General features: G+C 37.6%; 1 protein-coding gene across 3 annotated transcripts in view; it reads left to right on the forward strand.

Annotated features, from left to right (window-relative positions):
• Positions 1-27888, forward strand: part of TMEM181 (transmembrane protein 181) — a 112112-nt gene that overhangs the window by 65073 nt on the left and 19151 nt on the right. For all 3 annotated transcript variants that reach the window (XM_051998013.1, XM_051998014.1, XM_051998016.1), the window contains 8 exons: positions 1217-1275; positions 6929-7019; positions 7365-7486; positions 12547-12666; positions 16431-16511; positions 25716-25815; positions 26600-26730; positions 26995-27086. In XM_051998013.1, the coding sequence (XP_051853973.1) occupies positions 1217-1275; positions 6929-7019; positions 7365-7486; positions 12547-12666; positions 16431-16511; positions 25716-25815; positions 26600-26730; positions 26995-27086 (796 nt within the window). The remainder of the gene's footprint in view (positions 1-1216; positions 1276-6928; positions 7020-7364; positions 7487-12546; positions 12667-16430; positions 16512-25715; positions 25816-26599; positions 26731-26994; positions 27087-27888) is intronic.

A 27888-nucleotide genomic window follows, 5' to 3' on the forward strand; every position in this document is an offset into this window, starting at 1 on the left:
GTAGGGGAGGGGATGGAGGGAGGGAAGGGAAAAGTTAGAACAGAAATGAGTTCAAAGGATAATGTTGTAAAAAAAAATTACCCATGCATATGTACAGTCAATAAAAAATTATAAGTTTAAAAAAAAAAAAAGACTTGGACAAAGGAGGAGAGACGAGGTGAAAAACAAACAAACAAAAAAATACAGGTTCTCCAAACCCTTACCTTCTGTCCACTGGACTTCTTCTGCTTTAATTTGTATAGTACCCACCTGTGAATATTAAATTTTCAGTACACTTAATCTTTTCGTTCAAGAAAAACCTTGATTCCTTATTTATAAACTCAAATTTAGGAACTATGTATTCAGTCTTATGAATGAATACATTGGAATGTTAACTGGCTTTGCCTCATTTTGAAATGCCTGGGATATAACTAAGCTCCTAATTCCACTTAGGTGGGAGGAAGTAAAAAATAAAATAAGGATTCATTCTTATTATTTTGGTATTTTTCTTGTAGCTGTAGATATTTTACATTCTTAGACTACTTGGCCAAGATCTTTTTTCTACTGGTTAAACTGCAGATCAGCATTAAGTTGGTGATGGTACCTGGCTGGTACCTTGGCTAACTCACAACTGGGGGATGATGCATAATTATTCCTCGAATCTTAACAACACTAATTCCTATCTGCAACCCTTTCTGTAGTTCTATTTATATTCTTCATAGGATGTAATATAATAATATGTGCATTGTAGGCACCAATAAATATTCATTGAATCTTTTTATTTTACTGCTGTTTGTTTTCTCACAACTTGAAATCTAGGCATCCTATGGATCTGACACATATTGTGCTCAGCTTCTTGAGAAACTTTACCAAAGGAAAAGGAAGTGATATTTCTCGCCCCAATGCGAAGATCCATCAAAGTTAACATAAAACATTGTCATATATCACAGTACAATAATTAAATGGATTGATACATATTTTACTTGATTCTTTGCAGAAGGCCAGAAGACCAGTAGCATGGACTACATATCACCATTGTTGCCCCTAATATATTTTTTACTCTTCTGGCCCTGTTCTCCCACATTAAATGTGTTCAAATGAATTTGGTTTTGAAACCAGTCAGTCCAGAAAGAAAAGAACCACATCTTGGCCCTTGTCATCAAAAGTCTGAATTGGAATCAGTTAATCAAATCCATTTTCAACAATTTGTTTTTTTTCCTGTTTTGATAAAATTTAGGTCCCCAAGCAATTCAGTCTACTTCACAAGATCACCAAGTGAATAGCAGTAGCTCTAAGGTAAGACCATCTGAGTAATGATCAGTGGGGGACTGTAAACTGTCGTCTTAGTAAATAATGTGTCAGCCTGGAGCATGCTGAAGACAGAGCAACTCTGAATCTGCAGTTTGGTTTTCAATATAGTTTGGGCTTTTTTATCCCTTGGGGAGAATTAACTGTTGAACTGTCATATTCATTGGTTAAATTACCTTTTCTTTTTCAGTGTCATTCAGCTCATTGTGGAGAACATGCCCTGGCTCAAAAAAAGACTTGAGTTTTAAGGGAAAACAAATTTCAGCTATCCCAGTTTATACAATGTCATACTTGATTCCTTATAACTTTTGTCTCTGGGTGATTCAGGAGTTGGAATTTTATTCTAGTTTCTAACATGGCAATTCTTTGTGGTGATTCATAGAAAGGGTTTTGGATTCCAATTCTTAAGGTCTGTTTTTTGTTCTGATGCTGACTCTGACACTGAATGTGTGCTCCTGGGCTGTTGGTTTTCCCATATATAAACTGGAGGGAGTCACACTGTTTATCTTACAGGGCTGTTATGAAGATTGAGTTTTGTAGAACTGAAATTGCTATTTAAATGTGTCATTATTGGAAATTGTTGAATAAATTCTGTACAATTTAAAACTAATTCTCTGTGTCAGATGTATTGATCTCTAAATTAAAGCCAAGTGAATTTCCACAATAGCATAATAGCTGTAGTTCACATTTGATCTTTTGACTCCAACTCCTTATCTCTGATGCAGTGCTATTTGTGATGTATTATAGAAGTCATGGTAGGAGGAATAGGGGATGATGTTTTCTTTCTCGTACTTTGTTGAGTTAGGAAGCAAAGATACCTAATGTGCGGTACAATGTTAGTGTGAACCCTGCAACTTGTCTAAAAACTAATCTACTCTTCCCCCTCCCCCCAGGCAATTGGGTTTAAGTGACTTGCCAAGGTCACACAGCTAGAAAGTGTTAAGTGTCTGAGACCAGATTTGAACTCAGGTCCTCCTGACTTCAAGGCTGGTGCTCTATCTACTGTGCCAACTAGCTGCCCCAACTAACCTACTTTTTTTTTCTCCCAACTAACTTACTTTTCAAGAACAATTGTTTAAATAGCCACCTTTTAAAAATGACATTTTATTTTACTTTTTCTGCAAAAGTCTTACTCTGGCACCTCATTCTGGTGTAGTGGTAATACTTGTTTCTTTTTTCCTCACCTAATTGTATTATTTTCTGATCTGTTTTTTTCTTTATTTTGTCCACAATGAAATTTTAAGAGGCTTTGTCAAATTTTCTTTTTTTAATATTTTCTGGAATAAATTACTTGGGATAATTTTAATACATATAATCATAACTGGAGGTAGTGACAAGCCAAATGAGAACTTGGAAATTCTGAGCTTCTCTTGGCCATTTTGCATGAGGAGAAGACTGCCTCTCAGAACTGGGAATACTTCCACCTTTAAGACAGAGACACTGTTTTTTAGTTCTAGTATGGCCTTTAGACCATGCTCGGGAAGCTCAAGCTCTGGCCAGTCCTATTGGTCTGGAAATGCTATGAATGCAGGCTTATTTCTATTCTGGGGTCTCACATTTTGGCAGTAGACCATAATGGACTACATTTTGGCTTAAGGAACAATTTAGCCCATATGGAAGACACCATTGTTAGAAAGTTAGCTAACTGGTGAGGGTCCTAATTGCAGTGTTACCTGCTGAGGTATGAAGAGATTGCATTTTATATCAGTGGAGACAGAATCAGCAAAGAGGGAATTACTGATCTTGAAATATTGACATTTAGAATCATCCATTTAAAGCTTTAAGAAGCCCTAGAGTTCATCTTGTCTAGCCTCCTCATTTTGTAGGTGAGGAAACCAAGGCTCAAGGAGGTGGTGTTGTCTTAGGTACACATTTAATAAGTGTGTGATGTGGAAGTTGAAGCCAGGTCTTTCTGACTCTGAGGCTAGTATGCTCCCCCTTCACTAACTGCCTCAGAAGCTGATTTATTTGCCCTAACCTTTATTTCACCATCACACAACCTTCCTTGTTGTCTGTAAAACCCCATATCCTAAGTCATTCACTCAGTAAGGATTGGTTAAGTGCTTACTTTGTGCTGGGCTGTGCTGAGAATACTAAAAAAGGCAAAAATGCTGTCCTGGGCTTCAAGCTGCTCACATTGAACAGAGGAAATCCCAGGTAAATAACGTTGTGCATTCAAGATAGTTAGAGTGTAGATGGACCAGAATCATTAAAGGCTTCTTCTAGAAGCTCCTGTTTGAGCAGCATCTGTAAGGAAGCTGGAGAATCTAAAAGGTGAGATGAAGAGGAGAGCATTTCAGGTATGGTGTGCAAAAGCATAGTGTGGGGAGGCAATTGCTTGGTGAGAGAAATACAAGTGGGTCTGCGTGGAGGGCAGCAAGTGGAAGAAAGAGCGGGTTCTGTTTTGGACAGAGTGAGTTTAACAAGCCTGTTGGACATCTGTTTGGAGATGTGACCATAGCTCAGGGGAAAGACTAGAACTGGATACATATGCCTGCAAATCATCTGCTCAGAGATGATAATTAACCTCATGGGAGCTGATAAGATGGCTCACCAAGTGAAGAGAGTAGGGAGAGAAAAGAGTAGAGGCTTAGGACAGAAGTTAGATGGCAGGGAGGAGGAACCAGAAAAGGAGATTGAGGAAGACCAGGTGAGTAGATGAGAGGAGTAGAGTCAGGAAAACTTGGAGAACAAAGAGGGTCAAAACAGCAGTGTCAAATGCTGCAGAGTTCATTGAGAAAAGCCATCAGATCTGGCAATTAGAAGGTATCATTGGTCACTCTGGAGAATTAGAAGCCAGATTGAGAGCATTTAGTACGTTGTTGAGAGTACAAGGAGGAGAGGCCCTGGATTTAGATAATTTTCTCAAGGAGTTTAGTCAGGAAGAGGTATTTAGGTGTGTAGGACAATAACTGGCAGGAATGGAATGATCAAGTGAGGGATTTAAGGATGGTGGAGATAATGGGCATATTATAGCAGCAGGAAAGGAACTGATAGCTAGGGAAAGAGTATGAAGATGAGAAAGTGGAGTTAATAGTAGGAACAATTTGCTGGAGAATTTGAGAGCAGATGGGATCAAGGCTGCATGTATGTAGTAGACACTTAACAAATGCTTATTGCATTTACTTGATGGTTTTTCCTTGGTGGGAAGAGCCACTCCTTCACCTGAGATCTTTGTGAAGGAAAATATGGTGGAAGAATATGTCTGAATAATGAAATGAAGAGGAAGAGAGATTGGAAATGCTTTAGGTAAATAAGTGATCGGTTTCTTCAGTGAAATATTTGGTGAGTTAAAAGAGTGAATGGAGCAAGGTTTGCAATATCTATTGAACAAAGTGGGATAATGAATTTTTTAGGGAGGAATAGAAGGCTGCAGTGGAAACCCACTTGAAATTAGATAGCATACATTTGTAGGGTAGTATGAGTTCAATTATTATCTCTGCGCAAATGATTTGCAGACATATTCATACATACACATATATATTAGTTCTAGTCTTTCTTCTGAGCTATAGTCACACATCTCCAATTGCCTCTTGAACATTTCAAAATGGATGTCCAATAGGAATATTAAAGTTACTATGTCCAAAACAGAACTCACTCTCTTTCTTCCATTTACTTCCCTCCATGCAATCTATCATCTAGCCACACTGATCTTATAGTTTCTCTCACAGGATGTATCACCTCCATTAGCTCCATTTAATAGCATGTGCACAGGAACAAAGGAGGTAGATGGTAGAGAATTCAGGGCTGGTGCTTTGTTAGGGGTGATCACATAGTACCAGGGGACAAAGGAATTGAGGGCAGAACATATTTTAGAATTGAGTTGATTCACCAAGAAGTCAAAATAGGGGAAGGTTGTAGAGGCTATTCTGTGAATGAATGATGTCTTGGAAAGAACTGAAAGGTGGAGAAATTAGAGAGGTAGAGAAATTCATGATAGTGAAAATGAAGAACAAAGTTAGAGGATATAAGACCTATGGAAAAATGGAATAATACTTAGATATCTTTTTAGAGAGAATTCCTTTCCAAACAGAAGCTTTTAGGTAAGAATCAAACTACAAAGAGATAGCCACACCATGACTCAGAATATATTTCCATACCTTAAAATAAACCTCTTATCAGAAAAGCCAAGCAAAGACAAAAAAACAACCACAAAACTTTTTCTTTAAAATTGGATCAATTTCATCAAGTTAACACTTAGTAAAAGATTCAGTTTTGAAGTACTGTTACTAGTATACAATGTCTTTTGAAAAACTCACACTTATATATAGTCACTTCTACTGTAAGGCACCAATTCCTAAAAATTGCCATGCTATGAAAAACCTTACAGGGAGAATTTTAGGTCTTATGGAAAAAATGAGGTTAGGAGCAGAACACTCAAAAATTTTGTCAGTGACACATAGGGGAAAAACTAGGATCCTAATAAAAATAGTAGTCAAGTTTTATGTGTGTTAATTGTTTAGGAAATACATTCATGTTCCATTGAATTGATTCCCACAACTCCAGGCTGCTGCTGGAGGTTTTCCCAGTCTGGGTTGGGATATCATTGGAGTCGCAACTTGTGAATTATTGTGAGGTAGTGCACACCGTTTCTCAAGGATGAAATAGAGAACAAATAAATGAGAAATTCCTAGTATGCCCAAATTGTTCCCTAATACAGTAGCAAGTTCACATTTTCAAAAGCATTATAGCAGAACTTTCTCCTTAAGGTTTTCAGAATGTTTTTCCTCTTTAGTAGGTACCAGGTTATAATGGGTAAATTAATAGGTAAAAGTGCAGTCACTAACCCCTTTTACAAATGAGAAAACTGAGATATAGAGAGAGATTTTAAAAATTGCCTAGTTTTAACTAGTGAGATTTTTTAGGATATAGAGTGAAAGCTGGAAGGGATATTAAAGCCATTCAGTCCAACTGCCTCATTTAATAGATAAAGAAACTGAGGTCCATAGTGGTTAAACAATTTGCCCAGAGTCATATGGGTAATAAGTAGTAATAAAATAAAGTAATAAATTACAGAACTGGGATTTGAATTTGAGTCTTTTTTGTTGGAGTTAGGACTTGAATTCCAATCTTCTGATTACCTTGCTACATGACCATGACCCTAATCCTTATAAATTTAGGTGAGAATTAGGTGTTAATAGAACAAACAAACAAAAAACCAGACATCATCAGAGATGTGGTTAGAATGGTGTACAGAATTGATGGTTCTGAAAAGAAACTGAATTTGATATAAATTATTGAAAAATTTTCTTGGTTGTATATTTTTATTTTCAGTTTTTCATCATTTTGCTATTTTCTCTCCCCCTTTTTTGGTTTCCTTTATATATTGCATTTTCTCTGGACTAAAAGTAGAATTCTCCCCCTTATTCTCAGGAGCTCTAAGATATGAAAACTGTGCTCAGGATCTAATAAAGGAAGAAAATTGATCGGAGTATGTTTTAGACCCCCAGCCTTGTCACTGTTGCACTATTTAATTTATACCATCAAAGGGAAAAAATATACTTTTCTGTTTTCAGAACAATAACTGGAGCCCTCAATGGGAAATGTAAAATGGAAATCCTGTATGCTAGGGTGATTTGTTCAATAGAATCAGGAAATGATGCTGTGTGGCTGATTCTCAGTTCTTTTTTTTCCCCTTCAGCTAAAGCCATTTTTTCTCCAGTCAGGACCACTTTCTACTTATAATCAGCAGTTATGGCTGACATGTGTTATTCAGCTGGATCATTCAGATGGTAAGACTGGGGGACAGATTTTTTTTTTTTCTGTAAAGTATCATATTCTACCATATTCTAGTACTACAAAGACTTAAAATAACCCTCTTTTGTGGGAAAATATTATGTAGAGGGGCAGAATCTAATTTCACTGATCATGAAATAATTTGCTTTTGAGTGCATTGTATTTGATAACTATGGGGGATGGGAGTATATCTTTCTAATACTATCTCAATAGCACCACCTTGAGATCACTAGTACCCTTTGAGCCAACTATCAAGGTTATAAAATTTGGTTCTCATGTTGGGGCCTGGAAGCTTACTGACATACTCCTTTTTTCCTTCTGTTTCATTTTCCTTTTTGTAGATACCACAATCCAGACAAGCTTTTCTATGACTGTTAAAGTAGATGGTGTACCCCAAGATGCAAGCAAGACATTTGTACGTAAAAATGTTCATAATCGGACAAGGACCCTCAACTGTGCAGGGGTATGTGCTAACGATGCTATATGGAAATTGAATCCTTAACGTCATCTGTTCTTTGTTTATGATATTCCAACTCCTGCTTACATGTCTTTTACTCAAGTGGTCTAGGACAAAGTCTCTCCTTACCTCTGCTTCATAGAATCCCTAGTTTCTGCCACCTAAACAAGGTCTAATTTCTATTCTCCTGAATTGTTAGTATTGGCTGTCACATAAAATTATGTTGTATTTACTTGCTTTCATTCATGTTAGATTCCTCTAGAACAGAGGTTCTTGAATCTTCTTTGGCATTCTTGTGAAACCTAAAATACTGCTTCTCATGATGATTTTTAAAAGTTTAACATAGGATTACCAAGGAAAGCAGTTATGCTGAAATTCAGCTATCAAAAAACTTTTTAAAAAATCAAAGTCGATACAACCATTCTGGAGAACAATTTGGAGCTACATGCAAATGGCTATAAAACAGTGTGTACCCTTTGAGTCAACAGTACTATTACTGAGTATCACAAAAAGATCACAAATAAAAGGAAAAGTGCCTATGTGTGCAAAAATGTTTGTAGCAGTTCTTTATGGAGGCAAAAAGTTGGAAATTGAGTGGATGCCTATTAGTTAGGAATGGGCTGAATAAATTATGGAATATGAATGTATTATTGTTCAATAAGAAATGATGACTAGGCTGATTAAAAAAAAAAAAAAACCTGGAAAGATTTAACTGTTGCTGAGTTAAATGAGCAGATCCAAGAGAATATTGTTCATAGTTAAAAGATTGTGTGATGATCAACTATGGTAGATTTAGCTCTTCTCAGCAATACAATGATCCAAGATGATTCCAATAGATTTAAGATAGAAACTTATTCAGAGAACTGTATTCAGAGAAAGAATGATGAAGACTGAATATGGATCAAAGCATACTATTTTTCCTTTTTTTCCTCTTGGGTTTTCCCTTTTGTTCTGATCTTTCTTTCTCAAGATGACTGATTTGGAAATATGTTTAAGATGATTATGCAAGTTTAATCTATCTCAGATTGCTTGCTGTCTTGGGGAAGGAGGAAGTAGCAGGGGTAGAAGGAAAAAAATCTAGAACTCAGAATCTTACAAAAATGAATAATGAAAACTATGTTTACATGTGATTGGAAAAAATAAAATACTATTAAGTTAAAAGAAAATCAAAGTTATAGTCTCCAGGTTAAGAAGCCCTCCTTTAGAACAATATTAAGTTTCTTGAGGAAATGTTTTGTTTTTATCTTTGTATTCCAAGGGCTAATGACATATTTTCCCCTACTTAAAAGCTTCTGTCAACTGAATTGAACCATTCAATTCTGTGATTTGAACCTGTGGATGTCTAGAGCCAAACGAAGCAGGCTAGAGACTAGAGATTCAAAAGTAAAACAGAAGTTTAATTTCAAAGTGAAGGAAATGGCTTTCAAGCTAGGACCTGTGTGCCAGAGGACTGCCCCTAATGGGAGGGACCTGAGGCAGTGTACTTATATCTGTGGCTACACAATAAGAGTGTGACAGGTTTGATTCATTGCTTCATGACCACAAACAATTCTGGAATTTTGCTGTGGCTGAGATAATCTGGAAGGTGAGCACAAAAGCTTGTTGTTATGCCAAGCTCAGGGCACAACTCTGCTTGCTGAGCTTCAGCTCTGGAAAACAGGGTGTCTCTTGATATATTGATACTTCATATTTTGATCTGTTAACTGCTAGTGTTATGAGGAGGTAGGCATATTGTACTTGTTGACCTTTTTTTTCAGTTACTTACATTCAGATATAGATAGCATCTCTATAAATTTGCCAGTGTGAAGTTGGGAAGGATGGCTTACACATTGGAAAACTAATATGGCAACCTTTCTTTCCATTAATTAGCTCTGAATCCATACACTTTTCTGTTTAATAAACTTTTTCTTCTCTTTAACAAGAGAGCCCCTTAAGTCTCTTATAATCTTAAATAAATATCATTGTTGTTGCCTTATACAATTTATTAGCAGTGTAACAATGCAAAGATCACAGCTTACTTCTGACCATCAAACTGGGCTGTGGATTCCTCCATAGACACTGGTGCCATGGCTCGCCATGGAATTTTCTCAAGGTGACAGGTAATCTCCCAAATATTTTTAGGATAAATTTTCCCTGGTTTGTCTTTTCCGTAGGAGGAATGAAATTCTGTTCTTTCAAAATGTGGTTTCAGTTTTAACTTATTCCCTCATTAAAGAAGTTCTCTTAGTAAATTCCCTCGGTGCCTTACATACTTTCTCTCTAGCTGTGGCAGTTTGCTGTCACTGAATGACAGTTAAATTGTCTCACTCCAAGATGCTGTTTCTTCTCTTGAAGATTCAGTATCCAAAGAGACTCTCAGCCTGGGCCTTCGCTTCACAAAGAACCTCTATTCCTATAGCTTATTTCTGGACCAGTCTATCCATCATTCTTGTTTGCCCAGGAGTACAAAGTTAAATCAGAAAATGTTTGTCATCAGGATTCTCTGAGCCAAGCACTCTCCCAAATTCTGTGTTATGTTATATTCTCTAATTCTGTGTCACAGTCTTCTGTATAGACAGTGTCCCATTTTAGTGAAGGTGTTTGTATAGTGCTTATTAGCACAGTCTGATTCTGGTCGGCATAAAAGTAAATCCTTCTTCCTTTTTTCCTGCCTGCCTGCCGCCTCTCATGCCTGCCCACCTGGGGCATAGTAGAAAGAGCACTAGTTTAATGGGCCTTTGTAGGACTGGTCTTCCCTCTTTCCCTGCACTCACATTGCCCTCCCATCCCCCACAAGTGAACGAGCATTTGACAAACACAGAGCATTTTACTGGGGCTTTGTGCATTTCCTAGCTCATGGACTTCTTCTCTAGGTCTCTTTGTTACCATGCTTGAGGAAGCTTTGATCACCTAAGTTAGTTGTGGCTATCTGAATTTTGAGGTGGTGTTTCTGCTCTTTCTTAGGAACTGAGGCTTTGATGTTCAGAGACAGCCAGCAGAATGTATTTCCTGGGTATCCTTGAGAAGTCAAAGAACTTTCTTAGAGTTGGGGCCTCTCTCACCATCACTTTCTTCCCCCCCCCCCCTTTTTTTTTTACTTCTCTGGTCCTCCTGGGTAGACTAAGTCCTCAGCTAAGTAGGAAATTATTGTGTTACTCGGGATAGCCTGGGACTCCGTTTTTGCTTATGAGTTAAAGGAGCAATTAATTCTACTCCCATTAACAGCCTGGAGCAGTAGATGGAATCCTGGGCCTAGAATCTGGAAGACTCATCTTCCTGAGTTCAAACTGGGCTTCAGATATTTACCATTGTGTAACCCTGGGCAAGTCACAGAACTTTGTGTAAAATGAACTGGAGAAGGGAACGGCAAGTCACTTCGGTATCTTTACCCAAAAATCCCAAATGACATCAGAGAGTCAGACATGGCTGAAACAGCTTGAACAACAACAATTCACAGTTTGTTCTTCCCCGCCTCTCTTTTTTTTGGCCATAGATGTGAGTATCCTTGACTAAGTACTCCATTTTTCTTATTGGCTTTAAATCTCTCCCCTGCTGAATTCTGGAATAGATATGTTTATAGACATATTGAGGCTAAGAATTACTCTTATTCTTAATTTTAACATAATAAATATCCCAGAACACTTAGTCAAGAGATCCTGGTCATTCTCATATAGTTTTTGTTCTGGGTATAAACTAGGTGATCTAATGCAGGTCAAGACATAGGATGGCTTAGCTCAGGAAATTCAAGATGGTCTCCCTAATAAGGGAGACAAAATCATCAAACTTGTTACTAAATGAAATTTATAATTGCCAAAATACATTTAGAAGAAAAGGTCAAGCTGAGGCTAACAGTTTGTGTTAGTATTGTGGTAGTTTGTTGATCAGCTATTATATTTTCAGTCCTTCCGCATCTAGTGTATTAATGAAATACGTATATAAATATAAATAATTTAATATTAAATATAAAAATTGTATATGAAATGTATAGAGACAGCATGGGATGGTGGATAAAGAGTGGATTTTGCATTCAAGAAAACCTGAACATCTAAGGTCAAGACTAAGTTCTGATGCATGTTGGCTCTGTGCCTCTGAATAAAAATCTCTTAAGATCTCAGCACTCTAACCAATTCCTTAAGCCTTGAAGTTCTAGAATGGTTATTGGTTTGCACTGGTTGAGAGAGAGTTTCCTCACTGAGTTTTGGATGAAATTACAAGTCTGTAGTCCAAACTCCCCATCTGCATTTTTATGTTCAGCCTAGAATCAGTCTATTCTGACCCCTTCTTTACACATGAATGTTTTCAATATTATCTCTGACAACTTTCTCCCAGCCTCTGCTTGAAACATTCTCCTAATGATTTTTAAATATCTGTTTTATTATTTTTGCATTTTAGAGACTGAGTCTCAAGAAGCTGTAATTGCTGTCATTTGCAGCTTTAACCCCCCTCCCCATTTGTCTTTTCTTCTAAAATTTAAACTTAAGGAAATGCAATAATCATGCAGGATGGGAGAGAGGGAGAGGAATAAGCATTTCCAGAAGTCCTCAAATTTTTTAAATAGGGGGCCAGTTCACTATCCCTCAGACTATTGGAAGGCTGGACTATAGTAAAAACAAAAACTTTGTTTTGTGGGCCTTTAAATAAAGAAACTTCATAGCCCTGGGTGAGGGGGATAAACGTCCTCAGCTGCTGCATCTGGCACGTGAGTGAAATTTGAGGACCCCTGATTTAGACACATCTACTATGTGCCAGACACTTTATGACCATTATCCCATTTGGTGAGGGAGGTAGTGTGGTCATTACCATTTTGCGGTTGAGGAAATGGAGGCAAGCAGGGGTTTCTTGATTGCCCAAGATTCTATAACTAGTCAGTGGCTGAGGCTGGATTTCAGTTTGGTTCTTGCTGATCCCGAGCCCGGCTCTGCAGCCACTTTACCATCTGGCTACCCGTCTGGCAGCTGAATGGCATCGCTGTGCTGCTTATTGTTCCTACCAGTCCGGTTCTGATCTTGTGCCTTCTCTTTGAGACTTAACTCTCCCTTTGCCTATGAAGTAGCTCTTGGGTTCAGGACTTCTTTTTTCATTTGCAGAAATGTGCCGAAATCATCGTGGCTCATCTTGGCTATTTGAATTACACTCAGTACACTGTCATTGTGGGCTTTGAGGACATGAAAGCTCTGGAGCTCCACATCAAAGACGTGAACTTCACAGTAAGTACCTGGGCTATTGCCCATCTCCCCCAGCTCCACCTTGGGGAGGCCTTTGGTACAGTGGAACTGTCAACAGTGAAATCAGTTTGATTCCAGCCAGCCACAAGCATCCGGGTCTTGGGGTACTTTCTGGCCTGTCAGTGCTCTTACTACTGTCAGTTCTCAGGACCTGGATAAGGACCAAGCAAGGCTTTCAGGAGGCAGCACTGGCAATGGAAGCTTTGGGTAAGAGGGGTAAAGACAGGGTAGGGGTGTAAATTTAGGAGGAAGGAAATTTATTAAGCACTTGGCATATAAGTGCTAAATGCTGGGGGTATAAATACAAACAAGAAGAGAACCAAGACCAGACACCAAAGGGGGCTGAAAGGGGAGGGATGTAGGTGGAGGGGGCAGTGAAATCCTGGGATACCCAGCATGAGAGAAAGCATGATTATGAAGTCTGAAAGCCAGGAGTGGGTCTAGGAGGAAAATGAAGGGCAACAGGCTTCCTGCACAAAATGGAGGCATTGCTAAATGAGACAGGAGGTGGGCCTTATAGAATGACCTTTCAAGGTGACCAGGCTCCTGAGGAGTGTGAGCAGGCCCCAGGTGGGAAGTGCCAGGATGACATGGTTGGGTGGGAGGGGGGGTTGGTTAGAGTTAAGAAGCCAGGAATGATGTGTTATGGTGGATTTATTTAGATATTCCTTTGAGATCTATTTACTTCCCTTCAAACTGTGGTATTTCCCTATTGAAATCTCTGAGTGAGGAAATTAGGAATTTGATTTGCAAGTAGCTCTGAGCTCATATTGGCAGCAGCTCTAGAGGGAAGCATAATTGACTCCCTTGGTGGCTCTGTGGCTTTCCTATTCAGGGCAGACTCTCTGAAGGTTAGATGAAAGCATTTGAAGAGTTATGCATAGCAATTAACCTATTTATTCCTTAAGGTGTTTTCCACTCATCCTGTTAGGGGATTCCTTTGCCCCAGAAGAATACAATTAGACCAAAAAGATTTTTGTGAGGGTTGTGGTTTTGAAGAATGGCTCAAAATATGAAGTAAAATGTTGATTTCAAAAGGGATCTTCAGGCTAATGAAATGAACTGATTCTCTTCCTTTAAGAACAAAGTGGAAACTTTCCTATAGTTTTTGAATAGCAAAGGGACTCTGAAACTGGAGCTGGCAAATTGAAGCTTCTCAGGGTTTAACACAGATTTTCTGAAATCTAAATATTCCTTGGAAAAAGTTCATTGTTTCTAAAATAATCTTTGAAGTTCAAAAGTAAAAGGAGAGAGTCTATTTCTAACATAGAAAGGACTATTTCTAAGTTCTTGTTCTGACTCTAATATTAATGAGTTGTATGATTCTATGCAAATTATTTAACCTTTTTGGGCCTCTTTTTGTTCATCTATAAAATATGTTCTTTCCATTTTTAATACCCTCTGACTCTGGGCATTTAAGCTAGACTTCATTTGTATTCCATGGGGCTGTGATGATATATTCTGGTGCCCACAGTCCCAGTGAACACAGATAACAAGCTGTTGTTACACTTTCATTTTGCAGCCTACTTAGAATTGGGGCACAAATAAACACTCAGTTGAGGTACAGTGCCTTTGTACCCAGAGGAGTGGTTCAGAGCAACTAGTTATCTCCTGTCACAAAAGAAGCTGCTTCTTGATAGAAGAAAAAATTCTTGAAGTTCAGGATAAAGAGAAAAAGAGAGATGATAAACCCAGGAATGCATGATATTTCTTAAAACGCATGATAAGTGTAGTTCCCAGGACAAGTACCAGAAGTACTGCTCCCTGACTTTTTCCCTGCCTTCCTTCTTTCTCCTTTCCTTTTCCTTTTGCTTTTCCTTTTCCATAGCTTCAGCACTAATACTCTTAAAACTGAGTATACAAAAGCAGGACTTTTTACCCTCATATGGAAAATTCTTGAAAGAGAAAATCTCCTTCAAATCTGCCTCAGTGAGGGACCCCTCCCAAAGGAAACATGAGTTTCATTCTGTTATCTAAGTGGGGTCAGTTCAATCCTGAAACTCATTGAATTCAGCTCAAGCTGAACTCCACCAACTTCCACTTATAGAACTCCACCCACTAGCCCCCTTCAGCTTGTATGTAGCCAAAGCTCCTATTATAAAAGAGCCAAACTAAAATCCTCTCTTTGCAGAGGTTCCAAACATGCCATGCTCTGCTATGCCATGGAAACCTCTATCCGCTGGAATAATATTCTTTCCAGTGCCATCCTCTCTTTACCCTCACCTATTTCTCTAATGAGACTTTATGCCTCTCTGTCAAGATTTCTAACCTTACTTCCCAATCCCTATAATTAAACCTCTTTTATCAAAATCCTTTACAGAGAACCTCTGTGCCACCAGAAGGGAGTTCCCAAAACTCCCTATTCTTGTGCTGAATCCCAAGGGGTGCAGGGGAGTCAAACCTCTCCATTTGGTTCCCTGAACCCTGAACCTGTCACTAGACCTTATCATTTAACTCCCTGAACACCAGAAACCCTAATCTCATTTCGGTTCCATAAATCTAGACCTTATCATTTGGTTCCCTACAAAAGAGAACCCCAAATCTAAACCTCATCAATATGATTGCCCGCTTCTGAGATAGGAAGCTTCTGACTCTATTTCTCCCCCTCCCCTTTTTTGGATTACAGACTTTTTTTTTTTTAATGTAAGAAATGTGATACTAAGTATCTTTCTAGAAAATCCATAGTAGTTAATGGTAGCACTTCTTTACTAAGTGTTGGTGATTTCTTCAAAGGAGTAATGACTATAGAAAGATAACTACTGCCCTTGGGTTTGTATAGCTCAGATGCATCTGCTATTAATTTAGATAGAATTGACATCTGTAGTTGCGATAGACATTTGGTGATTAATAGGTGATTTTGCATCAGTGTCAGCGTGGAGAGCAGTCCATCTCCTTGGACAGGTCACTAAACCTTTTGGTGCCCCAGGCTACTCTGGGAGTATAAACTGAAGGTTAAATGACAGTATCACTGAGAGTTCACTATATTGAGGAAATTATAGGTTTATCAGCAACCACTACCACCACCATCTCCCCTCCCCCCAAAAAAAGAAAGAAAGAAAAGAAATTTGGTGATCAAACAGAAAATTAGCTACAGTCCTGCCTTTTGCACTGGTGCCTAAGTAATGCAGTAATATCCCATTTCTATAAAATGTCCATACATAAGAAAGCCAGTAATTTTCATGTTTAGCAAGGTCTCTAATTTCAGTAGCGTTTCTGCTGTAACAAAAGACCTCTATTTTCCCCATAGTATTTTGTGATATTGCAACTAAAAGGAGTAATATTGCAACTTCTTCTGTATCAGGAAGTTCTGTTCTGTTATACCAAATGGCAGTACACTGAGGCTTTTTGGCCATTGCTTACTAGTTAATATCTTCTTTAAAGGGCAGGGAGAGTTCATTTTCTGATGAAATATTTGACAGACAGATGTTCTTGGTATTTGGAAATTTAAATAATGCCACATCCACATGAGAGTTGATTTGCCAAAGTTAGGGTAGTACAGTGGAAAGAATGCTGAATTTAGAGTCAGAGGACCTGACCTGACTGCACTGCCTCTTAACACTGTGCAATCTCAGACAAATTGTTTAAACTTTCTGGGCCTCAGTTTCCATAAAATAAGAAAGTTTGGACCACATGACTCAGAAAACCTTTCATGTTCTAGGTCTATGATCTAATGAAATACCATTTTTGAATTATTTTCAGCAATACCTGTTAAAAATAGTTAATTTCTTTTTTTTTTCCCTTTTCAGTGGAGGACTTACAATCCATCCTTTTCACAAATGGAAATTTGGTTCCGATTTGTTTTTGTGGTGTTTACATTCATGGTCACTGTAAGTACTACTTTTCTGTAAGCCTGCATTTGAAAATTTTTCCAATAAAGATAGAATTAGTATAATTAGTGATTTTTTTTTAAAAAGGACAAAAAGGTATAACTAAATTCTTTAAAGTCTTCTGCCAAATGGTATTTTGTAATTCATTATTTGATATGTGTCTGGTAGCAAACTGCAGCTCATCAAGGAAAAGAGACTCTCAAATAAAGAGAAATATAGTTTCTATTAGTGAGGATTATGGCTTAATATGGCCATAATTTCTAGGAGAGGCAGTATGACACGGTGGATAGAGAGCTGGCCCAAAGGAATTTGGATCAAGTTGTACATTGATTATATTTTATTTGTGTAATTCCAGGCAATTAATTTAATTTTTCTTTAAGATGGTGAGTTGCACCAAAGGGGCTGATTTCCATTGGTGGAGGGAATTCCTTATTCAGGAATTCTCTGTTAACAGTGAAATCTCAAGTCTAGTGCTTATCTATTACCTCTGTCTCCTGTAGGAAGAGTTCTTAATCTGTGCTCTGTGAACCTGGTTTTTAAACATAATATATCTAGTTTCAATTTAATTCATTTCCCTTTGTAATATGTAGTTTGTTTTTATGTATTTTAAAACATTATTCTGAGAAATTGTTGGTAGGCTTCACCAAACTGCCCAAGATCCATGAAATAAAAAAAAAGGTTAAGAACCCATCCTCTAATTATTTTGTAACTAGATTCAACCACCCATGACTGGAGATATGTTCTGCCCCCAAAACTGAGGGGATGGTCACTTAGCATCTACACCTGCCCAGGCCCTGGTTTATGGCCCAGACACAAACAAAAAAAAAAAACGCTTCTGACAGAGAAGGCATCAGGGACATTGCCATGTTCTTAGAATTATGCCTGTAATTCAAATCTGAATCTACTATGTTTTGGCTTTCGGTTTGGCAAACTTGACAGGAATTCCTAAACCAGAAACTCTTTCTTTTACTTGGATGGCAAATGAGGCATTGAAAGGTAGTTTTAGAAAGTGTGCATTGCAGAATTCTTTGCCAAATTTGTTTCCTAAGTTGTAGAGGGCTGGAACTCTGGAGAAGTGTACTTGAAACAAGGATATTTACAAGGCATTAACTCAGTGTGATTGATGAGATAATGGTTCTCTAGTTCACACATATACTTAGTACTTAGTATAGTGTGCTGCAATGATGTAGTCATCCTGAGGTATTTGAGGGCTGAGAGGACTGGAAACGAGACATTCCATCTCAGACCATCCTCCTGGTGGCTCTCCTGCCTCCTGCACTCCTCCACTAAGATCAAGACTGGGTCAGACTGTGGCAGACTCAGACTGTGAAGGAGACAATAAAGACTTTAGACTCTATTCCTGACCATCCTCATGGTGACTATCCTGCTGACATCAAGGCTCATGCAGAGGACCTTCAGAAAGCTAGCCTGGGCATTACATAAGTCAAAAACCACATAGGAAACACAAAAAAACATTTCTAGGAAAAATATCTAAATTTGGAAGTAACAGGTGAGCATAATGACCTATTCTTTAAGAACTAAACACACAACAAATGGAAAGGAATATATTCCTTCTAGTGGAATGATATTCCCTGACACAATAACATTGCAAGGGGTTGCAAATGAGGTCTTTCAGTCTTTATTATTTTTTTCTCTGATACAAGGTGAGCAGCAGGGATTATTCCCTAAACACATCTAGTGGTAGTGGATGTGCCTACTCAGATGCCACTAAACATGGTAGACATGGGAGCTTCATAAAGTTCTTGAAAAGTGGGCAGCATGATGTAATGGAAAGAATATCAGATTGGGAATCTGAGGGCCTGGGCTTCAGATCCATTTCACTTCACTGCTCTGGTGATATCCATGAGGGGCTCTTGAAGAGAGGCAGTGTGGTAGAATGGTTGAATGCTGTATTGGGAGACAAGAACATCTGTGTTCAAATCCTGCTTCTGATATTTATCAGTTGTATAATTCTGGGCTAGTCACTTAAACTCTTTTAACCTCAGTTTCCTTAAAAATGAGGGGGGATGTGTCCTCTAGGTCTCTTTCATCTTTAAATCTGTGGTTCTTTGGTTCTGCAATCTCTAAGATTCTTTCTCATTCTAAAATAGTCTTAAGAGTTGGAAAAAACCCAAAGGTCCCATGTGAGTATGTGATGGACTCTGTGGTGTTGGATATCTCCTCATTATAGAAGTCATTTGATAGTAGTTGTTTGGGAGTTGAGGATGTATACAAGAGAGATTGAGCTTCTCGTCAAGTCCTTACTTCTACGGCGTGTTACAGGCATAATTCTAGGAACTCCACAATGTCCCTGATGCCTTCTCTGTCAGAAGCGATCGCTTTTGCCTTTTTGTTTGTGTTTGGGCCATAAACCAGGGCCTGGGCAGGTGTAGATGCTAAGTGACCATCACCCCAGTTTTGGGGGCAGAACATATCTCCAGTCATGGGTGGTACATTTTGAAGAGGACATTGACAAGCCAAAACATTATCATAATCAGGCTTGTAGAGCACTTTAAGGTTTCAGAAGTTCCTTTAACAGGGCTGCAAGGCAGGTAGTATAGCCATTATTAACTTCATTTTATGGGTGAAGAAACTGAGGCTTTAAGAAAGTAAGTGACTTTCCATGATCCACAACTAATGCCAGGTGTTCTGACATCGACTTTATAGCTGGGCCCATTATTCTTATTTTTTGTCCAGATTTGGCTGATGAGGATGATAAAAGGACTGAAAATCATGTCCACATATGGTTGAAAGACAGATGGAGTGAGTTAGAAATTATATTGTAAGAAATAAGAATCCACTGGAAATCAATTTTGTTTTATTTCTGATTGACATCAGCACGAATTTGGAAATCATTAGAGACCATTTTAGAAAGCAGAACAAAACCTAAACCATTGCCCTCATAGTCTTTGAATTCTCAGTTTCATTAAATACATCATTTCTATGCCATATTTCATAGATAAGACTTTTGATCTTTTTTTTTTTTTTTTAAGACAGTGGATTTCCATACTTTTCATGTAAGGAGAATAGACTAAATTTCTGAGGTCCCTTCTAGTTTTAACATTGTATATATGAAGATGTACTTTGGGGACTATTATTTCCTGGCTGCAGATATTATACTTCTATTAATGAAGCCCAAGGCTAACACATACATTGGCTTTAATTTTTTTTTTTTTTTAATGTAAGTTATATTGGTTCTACAATTTAGCTGACTACAATACAAAATTTTAAACTAGCCAAAAGCTACTCTTTAAAAGTGACATAACCATATTTTTTTTAATACAGTATCTACTCTAGAGAGGCTACATAGTGTAATGTCATTTGGTGAGCTAGCTCCCAGTCTCAAGCTGTATTTCTGACTTGCTGTAGGATTTTAGTTAAGTCCCCTCTCTGCATCTGTTTCTTTTACTCTCAAGTGAAAAGGCTGGATTAGAGGATTTCTGAAATCTGTTTTATTTCAGACATTGGTTGTACATGGGACTTAGTGATGGAAGAAGCACTATTTGGGGAGTCAGAACTTTTGATCCATTCCTGCCACATCTTCTGTGTGACCTTGAGCAAATCACTTAACTAACTTCTTTGGCTTTCCATTTCCTTAGTTTTAGTATGAGGTGGTTGCTCTAGACAAACTGTGAGATCTTCTTGATGGAAGAAGCACTATTTGGGGAGTCAGAACTTTTGATCCATTCCTGCCACATCTTCTGTGTGACCTTGAGCAAATCACTTAACTAACTTCTTTGGCTTTCCATTTCCTTAGTTTTAGTATGAGGTGGTTGCTCTAGACAAACTGTGAGATCTTCTTTATCCCTGAACCCTTGTTCTTAGGGGATCTAAGATATCACCAAATAAAGGCAAAGTATTTGGGACTATCTGGCTGTGGACCAACACTATGCTTCTGTTGATGCTGCCCAAGATGACATTAGCTTTTTGTGGAGAGCTGATTTATTGCATTGTTTCCTATTGAGCTTGAAATCCACCAAAAAAAGACTTCCTAATACTATTCTTCAAGTTGTTTTAGTACTCTGGGATGTAACTTGTCCAGGTCTGTGACTTGAACTCCTTGAGGACAATTAGATAACTCTCCATTTCCTCATTTCCCTTGAATTTCATTTTTCTTTTAACCAATTTTGTTTAATTTTTTCTGGGAGTCTAAAAATCATTCATTTCACTTAGTAAAGAAAACAGAAATGAAGTAAGAATTGAACTAATTCTGTTTTAACTCCATTATCACTCTCCTATTTACCTTAATCTGGGAGTTTATCACATTCTTCTTTCTTCCTCTTGTCCCTAACTTAACTTAAACTTCACTTAGCTTAGCTTCATTTTTCACATAGAAAAATGTAAATTAATTGCCAGAGCAAAAGAGAACAAACGATCTCAGAAAATACTTTAGTGCTTTCTTGTCAAACTGAGAAAGATGGGTAACATCACTGAGATAGAAAATAAACTTTTTTGGTAAGAGCTTTTGAAGGAGAAAAATGTTTTTTTTGAGCAGCACCATCTCATCTCGTAGCAAAGAAAAAACCCTTCATCGTAAAGACAGTTTAAAGAAGGCTTGGTGCGATATTCAGTTAAATAAGATTATGCCAAGAGAATTCAAGGATGAAAAAAGGACTTCAGACAAAGGGAAAAGATTTGCAAAAGTCATTCTAACAAACTGTTTTCTCCATCAAAGACCATGGAAATGCCACATTTGGAAACAGATATCACGGTAATTCACATACTTATAGAAGGGATAGAACTGGCATTGCAGAGAACAAAGATGGGGGAAATAGCTGACATGGACTAAATAAAGAGACAAAAGATCTGTGCTGGATATTGAGCAGTTGTGAGAGCATCAAAGGACTGATACATGAAGTCTTAGAGGATGGAAGGATGCAGACCTGATTAATATAGGAAGGAAAAAAGGGGGCACTAAAGAAGACTATGGCTGCTAATTACTATGCCTCCTTTTCCATCTATACAAATCTATGAGTCTTCTGTACACCTATCAAAGGCATCTTCAATGAGGATTATTCATATGGAATAAGCAGGGCTTTATAAGCAGAATTCAACAAGGAACCATATTGTTACTATTTAATAATTAACTAAAAAAAGGGAGAAGAATATGAAGTCCTAATGTACTTATTATTTGTTATGATTAAAAAGCATTTTTTCTTAGAAAAGCATTTGATTTGGGAAAATAAAATACCATCTGATATAGGCTCTTTGATAGCAAGGTATCTTATACATAAACAACATTTAAGATTTCTTGGAAAATATAAACCCAGAAAGAACCCTATTCAACATCATTCTGATAATAAGCATCAGATGAACAATAAACAGGTGAGTGTATACTTGCCAAAGATATTCACCACTATAGTGGAAGAGACTCAATGCAGAATTCAAATAGAAGAGGGATTCCTTATGGATGGTGGAATCCTCCAGAGATTCTTAATTGTGAATGATAATTGTGCTGGATCAATCTATCTATCTATCTATTATAAGCTCCTTGAGAAGAGAGACTGTTTCTCTTTTTTCTTTGTATTAGAGGAGTTTAGCTTGTCCATCCATACAGGAAAAACTGAATTAATGAAGAATGTTGTCCACATTTCAGCATTCATTTAGATAGGCACACCATGAAGTTTGTCCATAAATAGATATATATGGGATAGATAGTACAAATGGACAGTGAGTTGGATCCAAAGTTGGAGAGGGAGGAGAATAGACTGGATTGCCCTCAAGAAATTGCAAAGCTTCCTTAGTGACTCCTAGTTTGCCATTAAAGTAGAAGTTCTTATCTTTTTAATACCAACATTCTATTGGCATTACAACATTGCAGCTAGACATGGAATGTAATTATTCTTAAAGAATTAAAAACTAACATTACACAAAGGGTAATGGAGATGTGGTGGGTGTGAGCAGGATCCAAAATAATCAATGAGGAACTGTGGAGAACAAGACTAATTTATATCATTAAGTAGAATAGAAAAAGAAAATGGATTAGTTACATGGCAGGAATGTTGCATAATACTTTCATTATATCAAGAGGAAGCAAGAAAGCCTTGATTGCCACAGACTTTAGAGATACTAATGACTTGGATTTTGAAATGCATCCTAAGAAGGAGTTCCTGAATTAGGGAGATTACAGATCCACTTAAGTGACATGGTTTGCCCTTCTCAGGCCATTTTGAACTTAAATGCTTTTGTCATCATCTTTATGCAATCATTCTTTCATTAAGGCCAACTCTCAGTCATTTATCCCAGCTTCCAGAATCTACACCTTCTTTTTAAAATCTGATTTAGTTGATGATCATCCACACATTTTCTTGTTAAATTCCCCCTTTCTCTTCTTGATGAGAATCACTGGTGTTTCTGTCTTTGGAATTGTATTCTTGAGAGTCTCCTATACTCAGGGGTCAACTTCCCTGGAAAATTTTAGGCCACAGGATCCTATCTGTCCTTTCTCTGGATGTTTCAATGAATGTTTCAAAATCTCTTCTAATAAAATATTGGATATGTATTAAATTATGCCTAGCTTTCCTTTCGTTTTCTATCACAAATCCCAAGATGACATAATTATTTTACCCAAGATTCCTACCGCTTCTACTTCAACAACTAGTTTCTCCTTATTGATCAGTATCAGCTCTATTTTTTACAAAATTATAGTTTTTTGTTTTTTTTTTAATTTAATTTTATTTAATAATAACTTTGTATTGACAGAATCCATGCCAGGATAATTTTTACACAACATTATCCCTTGCAATCACTTATGTTTCGTTTTTTTCCCCTCCCTCCCTCCTCCCCCCCCCCCAAGATGGCAAGCAGTCCTATATATGTTAAATATGTTGCAGTATATCCTAGATACAATACATATTTGCAGAACCGAACAGTTCTCCCGCTGCACAGGGAGAATTGGATTCAGAAGGTAAAAATAACTCGGGAAGAAAATCAAAAATGCAAATAGTTCACAGTCATTTCCCAGTATTCCTTCTTTGGGTGTAGCTGTTTCTGTCCATCATTTATCCAGTGAAACTCAGTTAAGTCTCTTTGTCAGAGAAATCCACTTCTATCAGAATACATCCTCATACAATATCGTTGTCGAAGTGTATAATGATCTCCTGGTTCTGCTCATCTCACTTAGCATCAGTCCATGTAGGTCTCTCCAAGCCTCTCTGTATTCATCCTGCTGGTCATTCCTTATAGAGCAATAATATTCCATAACATTCATATACCACAATTTACCCAGCCATTCTCCGATTGATGGGCATCCATTCATTTTCCAGTTTCTAGCCACTACAGACAGGGCTGCTACAAACATTTTGGCACATACAGGTCCCTTTCCCTTCTTTAGTATCTCTTTGGGGTATAAGCCCAATAGAAACACTGCTGGATCAAAGGGTATGCACAGTTTGATAACTTTTTGGGCATAATTCCAGATTGCTCTCCAGAATGGTTGGATTCGTTCACAACTCCACCAACAATGCATCAGTGTCCCCGTTTTCCCGCATCCCCTCCAACATTCATCATTATTTTTTCCTGTCATCTTAGCCAATCTGACAGGTGTGTAGTGGTATCTCAGAGTTGTCTTAATTTGCATTTCTCTGATCAATAGTGATTTGGAACACTCATGTGAGTGGTAATAGTTTCAATTTCTTCATCTGAAAATTGTCTGTTCATATCCTTTGACCATTTATCAATTGGAGAATGGCTTGATTTTTTATAAATTTGAGTCAGTTCTCTATATATTTTGGAAATGAGGCCTTTATCAGAACTTTTAATTGTAAAGATGTTTTCCCAGTTTGTTGCTTCCCTACTAATCTTGTTTGCATTCATTCTGTTTGTACAAAGGCTTTTTAATTTGATATAATCAAAATTTTCTATTTTGTGATCGATAATGGTCTCTAGTTCATCTTTGGTCACAAATTTCTTTCTCCTCCACAAGTCTGAGAGATAAACTATCCTATGTTCCTCTAATTTATTTATAATCTCGTTCTTTATGCCTAGGTCATGGACCCATTTTGATCTTATCTTGGTATGTGGTGTTAAGTGTGGGTCCTTGCCTAATTTCTGCCATACTAATTTCCAGTTATCCCAGCAGTTTTTATCAAATAATGAAATCTTATCCCAAAATTTAGAATCTTTGGGTTTGTCAAACACTAGATTGCTATAGTTGACTATTCTGTCGTGTGAACCTAACCTTTTCCACTGATCAACTAATCTATTTCTAAGCCAATACCAAATGGTTTTGGTGACTGCTGCTTTATAATATAATTTTAGATCAGGAACAACTAGACCACATTCATTTGATTTTACAAAATTATAGTTTAAAAAAAAAAGTTCACTTCATAAAAAATTTTTATTCTTTCCAACAAGTGAGCTACTTTGATAATAGCTTAGTTTGCTCATTCACAAAGCCAGAAGATCATCTATTTTCGTTGATTCTGTTGGCATTGTGGGAGATGGTATAAGTTCAGCCTTGTTAAAGTCAGTAGGACCAGCGTATTATAAGACACTGCTCTTTAAAAGTAGTATGGGTGGGATACTTTTGTCAATTCTTTGAGAATTTGGAGATTTTTTCAAGGGGGCATTTTGAAAATCGCTAAACTGAGGCAGATTCATTTTAGCTTTTCCTGTAGTAGCCCTAATGTTTCTTTTTCATGAGAGCTGCTTAGGGAGCCCTGCAGATAGCTGTCTTGAGAGACAAAGTGGCTCAGTTTGTTAAGCAGTACCATGTAAAACTGGCCCTGCCATTTAGCATCTGAGCTTTTGAACAAATAGCCCCTCCTCCTTTCTTTGCCTGTTCCATCTCTGAGTCTGGAATAATGATATCAGCCTGCCTCAGGAGGGAGGTGGTGAGGGATGATTATTTTGTTCTGAGTGATTTATGTTTGTTATATTTCAGGTTCTCTCTGTGTCCCTTATGATAGCCATTTATGCCCTGTCATGTTAGGGGGTCCCATTAGCAGTAATTTTACCATCTTCTCTCCATTGTCATTTGGTTATTCCAGGGGATGACAGTGCTTCATTTATCGCAAGATCAAACTCAGTGAGGTCTTACCCTGGCACTCAAACCATCAATTGATTGAGGAGGCTAGAACAATGATAGGGCACCATGCCTCTCAGAACAGAATGACAGCTGTAATGAGCACCATGACTGATAAGATGTGAACAGAGATGTGTCTGTTTTTAGCAGTTAACATGAACTGTTGGTCTGGTTTGCAGTGCCTGTTTGCACATTCCCTCCGGAAATTCTCCATGAGAGACTGGGGAATTGAACAGAAATGGATGTCCATATTGTTGCCTCTGCTACTGCTCTATAATGGTGGGTACCTTTCTCCCCCTCTCCCCCATTTTTATGACTTACTTTAACAAATCTCATAGAACCTATCATCCTAAAATTTAACATTGGAAGAGCCCTTAGAGGTCAGTTAATCTCTCATCTTTCCAATACCAACTTATGGGCTCAGAAATAAGATGTTCATCATATGGTTACCCAGCCTGAATCCCTGATGTGTTGCCTTGTAGTGGTTCATGTTCAGCCCAATATGTAGCTGGTAGTCATTATCCTTAACAAATGAGTGGCATTTTTGGTAGTTAAAATTTGGAAGGGCTACAGACACAGCAGTTCTAAGATTTTTTTGCTGAAGGTAGCCAAGTGCTGCTGTCTGTTCTTCATTACCTGCTCCAAAATTTATATGCTCCTGGTGCTGACAGCATTCTGGATTCCCAAGCCTGCAGCGAGGATCCAGTGGCGACAGCATACGGCACTCAGTGATTATTGCTAGAACAATCTGTTAATCTGCTCTCAGATTTAAAAAAAAAAATCAGAACCTTTGAATCAGCCTTGGGGAGAAAAAGTAGGTGCTGAGTTTTCTCCATCCTTCTCCTGTCTTCTTAATAATGATTAGAAAAAGCAACATGGTTAAATAGAAAGGGCTCTGAACATGGAGTCATGTGACATTGGACAAGTTACTTCTCCATGCCTCAGTTTTATAATATATGAAATGAGAATATGTTGTTATGAAGAAAATGCTTTATAAGGCACTTTATATATGTGAGTTATTACTGGCTCTTTTATAATGAGGTATTTTACTATTGTCTTCCAGATCCATTCTTCCCCCTTTGCTTCCTGGTGAACAGTTGGTTTCCTGGCATGCTGGATGACCTCTTCCAGTCTGTGTTCCTCTGTGCATTGTTACTCTTCTGGCTCTGTGTATATCATGGAATCCGGGTACAGGTGAGCAGAGGACAGTCAGCTACCCCACAGGAAGTGCTAAAAAACCAGCCATTCTTTCATTTCTTACTGCTAAGGAGGTAACATTGCCACATTGGTCTTTTTTTTTTCCCCTCTTGCTCTGAGCAGGCTTTTCAAAGACAAGGACATCTATAGGGACCATCTTCATTACTCTGCTTAATACAGTGCACAATTATCTAAAGGCAAGTTTTGGCTAGAATTAATACCATTAATAAGAATTTCTCTTCTTTCTTTTTATTTCAATAGGGAGAAAGAAAATGCTTAACATTCTATTTTCCTAAATTCTTTATTGTTGGACTCCTATGGTTGGCTTCTGTCACATTAGGAATATGGCAAACGTGAGTAATTTCATTGTATACTAAATGCAGTACCAAATCCCCTTTAGAAAGGAAGACAGCTGTCATAAAAATCTGTGGTCTCTCCGTATGGTGTTAGATCATCTAAAAGGATCCTGCTACATTTTATTATGTCTACCACATTTTATATGTCTACTAAATGACTGTTTTATTCTCAAAATTAAAGGGACACATGAAATGGTGGTAGCCAGAGATGGAGAAGACCAGCTTCATTTTGAGTCTCTCTGATGTATAGGCAAAATGCTTTATTTGAGAAAAGATGTAAAATTGTGCCATGTCAATTATTTTTGGTATTATTTTGTTTATGTCTGTAGCTCTGTTTTCAATCAGATTATTGTGGATGTTCTTTATTAGTATTTATACCTTTATACAAACATAGTACAACCATAGTATTCCTTTTTATAGGTTGGGCATTAAAGACACTCAGGGTAAATGTTAGGTTATAGAACATGCTTTTGCCAATCATGTAGCCAATGTAATGTCATAGCAAATAATATTACAGAGTTCTAAGCTCATTCTCTTTAAGTTCTTATTTGTCTATAAGATTATTATTGTTAGCCATTTATTCTAGATATTTCCTCTGATTCATCATTTTTCTTTATAGTCTTTTATCCTTCAGACCTACTGTAAAGCTGGACATACCTTTTTGGGGACACTGATATTATTAAAGGGTATCTGTAAGAATTGTCAAATATAGGACCTGCAGATGAAATAATCTTTTAATTGGAAACTCTAATAAGATAAAATGCTATATTTTTCACTGAAAACTATATTCTGCTATTGG

The sequence above is a fragment of the Antechinus flavipes genome, chromosome 4, assembly GCF_016432865.1.
Source record: "Antechinus flavipes isolate AdamAnt ecotype Samford, QLD, Australia chromosome 4, AdamAnt_v2, whole genome shotgun sequence".
Taxonomy (NCBI): domain Eukaryota; kingdom Metazoa; phylum Chordata; class Mammalia; order Dasyuromorphia; family Dasyuridae; genus Antechinus; species Antechinus flavipes.